General features: G+C 38.3%; 1 protein-coding gene across 1 annotated transcript; it reads right to left on the bottom strand.

The window, feature by feature from the left end:
* Positions 1-1,585: 1,585 nt before the first annotated feature.
* On the bottom strand, positions 1,586-7,650 carry LOC102221214 (tubby protein homolog). Its single transcript, XM_014470128.2, has 12 exons — positions 7,429-7,650; positions 6,323-6,482; positions 5,583-5,813; positions 5,334-5,462; positions 5,062-5,214; positions 4,808-4,974; positions 4,540-4,701; positions 4,297-4,409; positions 2,596-2,710; positions 2,402-2,500; positions 2,118-2,289; positions 1,586-2,029 (listed from the first exon to the last, which is right to left on the bottom strand). The coding sequence occupies exons 1-12, from the start codon at positions 7,468-7,470 to the stop codon at positions 1,896-1,898; spliced, it is 1,677 nt and encodes a 558-aa protein (XP_014325614.1). The 5' UTR covers positions 7,471-7,650; the 3' UTR covers positions 1,586-1,895.
* Between the last annotated feature and the right edge of the window lie 1,562 nt (positions 7,651-9,212).

The raw sequence follows: 9,212 nt of genomic DNA on the forward strand, positions 1-9,212 counted from the left end.
AGGCAAATGGTAACTCAGGAAAAGCTGTAGAGATTCACACCTCAGTTCAAGCCATAGGACAGTTTCATGTTTGCCACGAACTATCTCTGGGACACGGCAAACATGTTTGAGATCAGATGAGATCAAAACTGAAAGTGAACAGTTTCATGCCCGTCGCATGAAACTGTCTCCATGGTGAAACATGGTAGTGGCAGAATCATGTCAAGGGGATATTTTTCTTCAGTAGCACAATTATGTGCTACATTGTATTTAAGTTGTATTTAATTGTAATGTGACAAAATATGGAAAAGTTCAAGAGGTACAAATGCTCTATCTCACTTGGTGGGACATCTCAGTGTTTTTCAGCACTCTGCTGTAATATATGTGCAAGAAAATGTGGCTGACTTCTGCAATTGTGTGTGTGTCTTTAGCCCTGTGTCTGTGCATGTGAGGCGTAAAGAATGGGACTGCTTCATAGACGCCGCTTTCAGCTGCCCAAGGCCAGAATGACATCGACCCAACAACAGCTTACACAGTCGACTCTTTGGACCCCTGCCCTTTATCTTCATCCAGAAGGACAACCGGCACTATTCTGTCTTCTGGCGTTCAACAAGAGCCAGTGAATAGAAGCTGTGGCAAAACTTGAAGATGCCTGAAAGGCCAGTCTGGAGCATTTCAGAATTTCTCACTTGCATTTCTCGCCCTGACAAGAGAATATTTCCCATATTGCTATAAACAGCAGGATGTGCTAAATTATTGCGGCGACTGATCAATAGATTACGAATCAATTAGACAAGAGGTTATTGATTTCTAATTGAACAAAAAAAAAAAATTAAAACAGTTCTTTCTAAAAATAATGTTTTGTCTTATCCATTGTGACAAGGATTACTTAGACCACATACCAAACTTATCAATTAGTCTAAACTAATCTTAATTAATTTTGAGTTATTTTGCCCTCACCAAAATAATACAAAGTGAAGCATACATATTCATACCACACTGTTATATTACTGCAATATTTTACTGGCTGTATTTGTATTGTAGTATTTTTACAGTTTTTTCTTTTAGTAGTTAATTACTTTCTTCATTGTTTTATTTTATTTCCAATATTTTAGTTACTAGCTTAGTGAGTTTGTACATTTGCCAGGGTACAAATGTCAATGCCTTATTCTTAGCTAAATAGCTCAAAATCAGGCAGATTTGAATGGAGAGCAACTCTGAACATCAAGTCTTAGCAGTTATATGAAGTCTAAATTCAGCTTGATTTTATACAGAAGGTTTTGGCCGCCACCTAGAGATTCATGAACTGTGCTTTTGTGCAGTGAAGATCCAAATTATTTGGACTAAAACTGAAATATTGAAGATGACATTTTGCGCCTGTCCCCGAAAACAATAAAAGACGAAACGTGCCACATCCTGAGGGATTGCATGTGTCAAGGATGATTTTTAAGAAGACCTCTGCCGGAGAAAAAAAAAAAAAAAACGGGTGCACACGTAAAGATCACGGACTATATTGTAAAATTAAACAGTCAGACATTAAGGTAAACAAATCTGTGTTATATTACTGCTTTAAAAAAAAGGGTAAATCTTAATACTCGATCTCTTCTTTTAATATTTCAGATTTCTTATTAAATAGCATAATAGTTTAATTACACAAATCACATACACATTTTGAAAATATGAAAGGAAAGCTATGTAATAGTGTCTTGTATTTCAATTAAAATAGAAATAAAAAACACAAAAAGACAACCACAGGACCTATAAAACAACTCTTCTGTCACATTTGTGGTATGGTTCAAGTTGTGTGATTGAGGGTGAAATATAATCAAGCATAGTCCCGCGTTAAATAATGGGTGTAGCTTCAGTTTTAACTAGAACATTTTTTTGTGTAGTCTTGTTAAGCACTTTGGGTGTGGTCATTCACATGCCAGTTTGCCATCGAAGGATGAGAGAGTGATGGCAAAGGCTTGAAGGGCACACATAGGAAAACTATAATCCATGGAGAAAACGTCCTCTGCCACACGACCAAATTGCATCACAATATAGTCCTCTGGAAGAGACATAAAAACGGCGTCTGAAGATCTCAGGCGAAACACATCAACAAGTTGGTCATCGTGAGAGAAATGTGGTTATTTTACCATTGTCTGGGTGGATGATCTGGAAGTTTTTCACGGAGGCTTGCGTTACACGTCCGTGGAAGTTCAGCACGTACGACTGAGTCTGCTCATTCCAGCTTGGGGATTTGTTCACCAACGTGACCAGTTTGTCTGTATTTCCATTCGAATGGCGCACCAGTAGAGTCTCAAGCTCCTGAAATAAATGTGAACGTCACCTCAGCTGAAATATTTTACTCTTAACCAACTTCATGACAGACTCTGAACATTATTTGTCTTTTTTTTTTTTTTTTAAAACAAAGACTTACATTTTTGGGGCGAATGGACACTCTTTCATCGTTCTCCAGCATGCCAGGGATGATCACTGTCATTTTCCTTGGACCCTTGAAACCCAGAACATTTGTCTCCTGGAAAAGAATAATTTGTGTGTCTTCTAGGTTTTACCGCTTGTTCGGGTGTGTGAAGCGGTGTGTGTCTGTGTGTATGCATGTTTGAGACTCACATAGCATATGGCTGCCAGTTCTTGCCGCACTGACTCACTCTCTTTAATGAAAGGTTTTTTCTCTGGGTTTTCACCTCCATCATAGACCGTAAACTTTGTTCCCAGAACATTGGACCTGAAGCAAATGAGAGTTAAACTCTTAAAAGTAATACCACAACATGTGTGCAAAAGAACACTGAGGTTTCAAATTTAAAAGATCGACATTGTAAAAGTGTGTCGCCATTGGGTTTGTGGACTATGGAGGACTAGATTTGGGATTTTGGACATTTGTGTCATGTTTTATTTGTTTGTAGTAATGTAACCAAATGAATCTAAAAATAAATCGATTGCACATTGCATGTCTATAAAATTGTAGAATATCAATAACCTTTGTGGTATTGTGACAATGCCATTTGTTCTTTTGTTTAAAGAACAAATCAAATACATTTTTGGTCATTTAAGAATGGAAGAAAGAAGAACCATGACTCTGGGGGAAAAAAAGACCAAGGGGAAAAAATAAAGTCATGAAAGTCCTGTTTAATTCAGTTTATTTATTTGTCTACCAATGTCATTTTGAGGCAATTCTCAAGCCACATGTCTAGTTCACAAGCAGCTACTTAAATAGAGCCTCTTATCTAGAGGAGAGGAATAGCCCTCCACCCCTTTAAACATGGAGATACTTCCAATATGGCTTAGAAAAAAACAGAAGTATGGGTTAGGGGTACTAACCCTTTCTTTGAGAAAGAAAAATTAAAGAATACCCATAACCCATAATAGAAACACAGTAAAGCAAGAAACCATTGTGGCAGGCATACTTTCTATGGAATTGTCAAACAAATAAAGTACAGTGTGCTAAAAGCAGCAAGAGGTTAAAGGTTATAGTGGGAATTAAATACAGCTAAACACAGACACACCAACCCAAGTGTTGCTTTTATAGAAAATAGACATGAAAAGAGATAACTGCAGCAATTGTTTAGTTTCAGTTTCATCAAGGAAATAAACATAGCGAAACAATAAAGCACTGAAGTAGGAGTACTTTTTTATGGTAAACACAGGGTAAAATCTATCATTGGTTTTCAATTGCTTTGTCGAGGAAAGAAACAGCTAAAGACAGATGCTCTAAGTAGGTTCATCCTTCACCTCAGCAGTACATTTGATGTGAAATCCTTTACCTTCTGTAAACATCAGAGTTTTACACAGTATTTTGTAAGTGTCCAGAGTACTTGAGGTATACCACTCAAAACTGTGGAATCTGTGGTATGTGCTTAGGTTGTATAGGTCTGTGATATAAGTTTGCTATGTGATTACGCAAACCTGGTACAGACAAAGTAATTTATACATTTCGAGAGGACGTGCTTTCTTTTTATACAATGACTCAAAGTTGCTTGTTGGTTACTGGGTACTAAAAAGCATAGTTTCTGCGTAATCATACAAAGCTGGGGTGATGAAACAGCTTCAACTTTCAATATGATTTTTAAAAACGTTCTATTGGGTCTAGTTGCCTTTATTTGATAGTTAATTGACAGAAAAGTGGGTAACGAGAGAAGGGGGAAGACATGCGGCAAAGGTTGCCAGGCCGGGAATCGAACCTGCAACAGCCACTTCGAGGACTAAGGCCTCCATATGTGGGCTGTGCTTAACCCCTGCGCCACCACAGCACATCCTTTTCAATATGATTTGAGAAAACCTTCCTTACAATAAGAAGAAAACATTAGATTGTACCTTAGTTTTCCGATGTAGCAATTTGTATCTCTGGTTAGATTTGTTGGGTCAATGGAGATGAGATAGTTGGACGTTTTGCACTTTTTTCGTTTCCTGCCCGCCATCAGAAACACCTTTAAGGTGAAACAATAGAGAAATAGATTACAGTCGAACACAAAAAAGCTGTAGTACATAAAAACATATTGCAATTCATTAGACTTTTTAAATTTTTTGAGAAAGAGCTTCACGAGGAAAACTGTTCACCCTCTTGCCGTCCTCTTTCTCCATGTGGAGGTAATAAGTTGGGTAGATGCCCTTTTCCATGCCTCTCCTGTCCCTGGTGACCCTGCACTGGATGGTCACGTCTCTTGGAGCGGGACGGACGGCAAAATTCTCAAGGTCCTCCATGGACATCGGAGAAGTCACCTGAAATAGGACGCAATTTAATTCCACAGATAATGTTGTTTTGTTTTTTGTTTTTTCTGCACATTTCCCCTCAATTTTCATTTAAAAAATACTTTCAAAGCCTGACCCTTTCGTTATGTTCACTGCCTGAGGAGGACGTCTCCCTACAGTTGGAATTGTACGATGCCAGAGTGGATGGAGTTTTCTCTGTTTTCTTTGACTTGTTCTCCTTCTTCTGCTCAGATTCTTCTTGGATTTCCTCATCGTTGCTCTCATCACTTATTTGACACCTAGCTGTGAATTAATAATGTGAAAAACTTGTCTGTATTAGCTCAACATAACTGCAGATTGTACAGCAAATTAGATCACAAAATCACTCACATGTATCCAGAGTTTTCTTCTTCATGGGTGACGGAGTCTTGGGCTCCCGAGGATCTTCTTCGTCTTTTTCGCTCTCGTTGCGTTTATTCTTTAGGGTTTCATCCTTCACCTCTGGTTTTGTCTCAGGGGTTGAATCCTCCTGCAAATGCTTCTCTGCAAAAGAAATGTTTGCCTACATCTTAAATAAACTTAGCAGGATGACACAAAAGCTTGACTTAAAGGGTTATGGTCACAGAACAGATGGCATAAAAGTGCTCGGTTCTCAACATTACTTTTACGTTCTTGTTTGCTCTTCTTCTGTGTGTCTACAGATTCCTTCACTTTGTCTCTTTTCTTTGCCTTTTTCTCTTTCGTCTCCTTTTCTTTCTCCTTTTCTAGTTCTTCCTCTGTCTCTTCCACTCCTAAAGAAGAAAAAAGCTTCTGAAGAATAATTAAATGTGGCAAATGTCTCTAAGATTTTCAGAAAAATGCATAAAATCTCAACTTTGTACAGTCTCAGTTAAAACAAAAAGAAGTCTTACGTTTGGTTTTGTCCTTTTTCACATCTTTCTTTTTGGTCTTTTTTGCCTCCTCGGGGGCTACGTTCTCTTCTTTACCATTTACCTCAGGCTCTTGGTCAACCTGTAAGTCCATCGTTTTGGGAGTGACAGGCTTCTCTGGAGGTATTTCATCCGGTTCTGAGCTCTCATTCACGTCACCCTCGCCCAGTGTGATCTCGTCCAGGGGGTTGTCATGGGCATGTTCTACTTGATCTCCGGGAAACAAACATCAACAACATGCAGTGTCAATCTGAAGTGTAGATGCAATGATCATACTGCACCCTCCACTAATATTTGGATAAATGCTTGTTAGTAAGTTTCAGAAAAACACGGTGTTTATAAGCATCAAAAGCCGCTGGCTGAATTCTGCCTGGAATTATGATCAGTCTCTTTGGCAGCTGGTAAATGATAAAGCTCATCTAAATTAGTTAATTTCCTGGCATGGAGAGGACTTTTATAGATTGTTTATAAATCATCTGTTGGGCTGAGGTGATTATCATTTCACAAACTTAATGTTGGGTTACTTTATTCATTTCAAGATCAGCATAAAAGCGTATAACCTATCCTCCCAGCAGCAGGCAGCCACCAGATGTGACAAAACCCACGATAAATTTGAACTTTCACATTATTTTCTTGTCTTTAAAACTCGTTAATTATACCCCTGAAAACGATGACGAGTGGATCGTTGTTCGCAAGCAATATGACGCTGTTCAAATACTAACCACTCAGAGACGTGCTGCTCAGGGACTGAGAGATCAACAGAGGCATCTCTTCTGAGTTGACCGTCTTGTGTTTTCGATTCTTTTGGCGAGCGTCTCTATTGGCCACCACCATCTGAGCGTCTGCTCTCTTCTTTTGCTGCTTTTTCATCAAAAGAGCTCGCTAGGGTGGGAGATCAAAAATGCCGAACAAGTGATTGAAAAATTTAAAAAAAAATTTTTTTTTTGCATTTGAATAACAAAAAAAAAAGAAGAAAATTATGCAACGCAACTACCGGTACATGTATTTACACCATAATTCTCTTAGGTGACAACTAACATTGATGTTAAAGTGCAGAAGTGCACAAATTATTATTAATAATTTACTACAGTCTGGATACCACAATGTTGAACCAGTCAGAAGTTTACAAGCACTCAGATCATGTCCATTCATTTTATTGGTTTGAATGTTTTTAAGGATATGCTACTATAAAACCGGAGAATAGCTGGTTGCTTGCTGGATGGATGGATGGATGGACAAAAAATACCCTAAAAATATTTGGAGGGTGTGTCTTATCAGGGGGAATATCAATATATAAGTTTACCTGTAAAATTAATGATTGTTTTCAACACCCATTGTAGTCATTTTCTATGAAGAACAAATGCACCATTAAAGGACAAAACTGAATTTTACATTTATGTTGATGGTGAGTGTATGTAAGCCTTTGACCAGCACTGTACATCAGACGTCACCGTGCTCTGAAGAACAAGTAAACCTTGAGCAGATGCCTAAGCAGTTGGTGGCTCTTACACCCATGACCCAATGACACTCTAGTCTCGAGAGATTAATTCTTAATTAATTGTAAAGTTATATGTTGCAATAAAACACAATTTAATGATCCCATAGGAATATTAAGTTCAAATGACAGCGCAAAGTCCTTCCATACAGAGAAAATACAAAGATAACATAAGGAAAAACACAATAGGATCAGAGCTTCTCAATTTCGCTAAATCTAGAACAAGGTCACTCTAGACAAACCAAATAAAGAGTTATTTTAGTGCAGCCAATCGCAGATTCGGCCTGTTTACTGTTTCTCCGAGGAACACAAAAAAAAACAGCCTGTGTTTACCTGGTTGTCCAGCTTCTGTTGCCTTATGTCCGGGTCCTCCATAGCAGAGCAAAGAGTCGCACTTAACCACAATGCGTGAAAAGGAGTATATGGCAACAAAAGATGAAATGCACTGTCAACTCTTAGTGAATTAGTTGACTTTGTCTCTGAGATAAATAGTTTGCTGCAATTAAGCGTGGAAGCTGGTGTTTGTGCCACCCGGCTCCATCTGGCTGTCTGTCCACCTGCACGCAGCAGAAGGCAAAGTGGATTAAAGGGGGGATAATGTTCTTAGAGCACAGTGCACAGCTTCTACTGACAGGGAGGCCCTTGAACACGAACAAGCTTCACATGGCTGTTTTTAGTAAGATTTTATGGCCTGTTGGTCCTGGTGAAACCTGAGAGACCAAACTGTACGGTGGTGCACTGCTGCTGATAGTCTTTTCCAGCCAGCAGTCTGAATTGCTTAATCTTTGTGTAAAGTTTCAGAAAACAAATGGAAAAGAGATAATCTGGCTGTTATTGGCACAGCTGGACAGATTTATCCCAATGCCACATACAATCAACATACTACTGGGATAGAGACCTGCACAGAAAATCTACTAGAATTTCTTTTATTTATCTTTTGAAGATTTTTTGTTTTAAAAATATGCATATTCATGAACCCAAAACAGGGTTCGCAAACATATAAAATCCGCTTCAGCAATTGACATCTCTCAGAAAGGTCCCATGGTCTCACATGAAAGACAGGTGCACCCACCCAGTGTCTTCCATCAAAAGAAGAAACCTGTGTGTTTCACCTGTGTGGCTTCTATTATTTCTAGTGTAAATTCATAGTTTATGCTGCCAACACAACTAAACAACTAGATGTAGACTTGTTAGCCTTCACAGACTGCCTGTGTGACCTACGTACAACACCCTGTCCAGAATTCACTGGTCTGTTAGAATTCTAGAATTCTTGTTAGAATTAACAAGTAAATACTGTAGTAAAGACAGTGAAATTATGCTTTTTTTTTGTTAATTTGAGATACCTCGCCTTTTACAGGCTAAGTGTATGTTGCAATGCTTCTCAACAACTCATGAGAAAAGTCAACAATTGCTGACCAGCTTTTTGCATGTTTCCTATGGGGAATTTTGGAACAGTTTTAGATTGGTTTAGCTTTTACTTTACAAATAGAAACTTCAGGGTCCAAAAAAGCTTCATCCTTTCAGCTCAAGCTGATCTCACGTGTGTGGTGCACAAGCCGTGTTTTTTGGGCCCACTTCTTTCTCTCTCTTTCTCTCTCTCTGCTATAAATTCATACATTTGGACTATTCTTCTATTATGAGTGAACGTTTTCTCAGAGTACTCCAGTTTTCTCATACTGTCCAAAAACATATTTACATAGTAGATTAACTGGTTACTCTAGATTACCCTAGAAGTGTGAGTGCATGTACATGTATGTGTGTATGTTTGTCACTTGTGTCTTTGTGCTGTTGGCTTTGTTGCCCAAAATGAAAAATGCTGACATATTACAATTTGAAAGGAATAAAATACACATTTTTGCAGAGCTAGAAGCTGCTGCATCCGTTAATCGCTTTGATTTTCATAAAGAAAATTCTTAAACAAAAGTAAAACTAGACAAAAAAAATAGAGCAAGTAGGTGTAAAAAATGTATGCACAAGAAAAGTAACTTAAAGCAATGCCCAGCAATAAACTGGGCAAACACCAAACACAAGAAGCAGGAGTTTAATCCCTAAGTCAGTTTGACCAAATTATAATTTGTCATTGTTATACTGTGTTATCTTTGGATGACTTTCCAGAC

Source organism: Xiphophorus maculatus, chromosome 13 (assembly GCF_002775205.1).
Source record: "Xiphophorus maculatus strain JP 163 A chromosome 13, X_maculatus-5.0-male, whole genome shotgun sequence".
Lineage (NCBI taxonomy): Eukaryota > Metazoa > Chordata > Actinopteri > Cyprinodontiformes > Poeciliidae > Xiphophorus > Xiphophorus maculatus.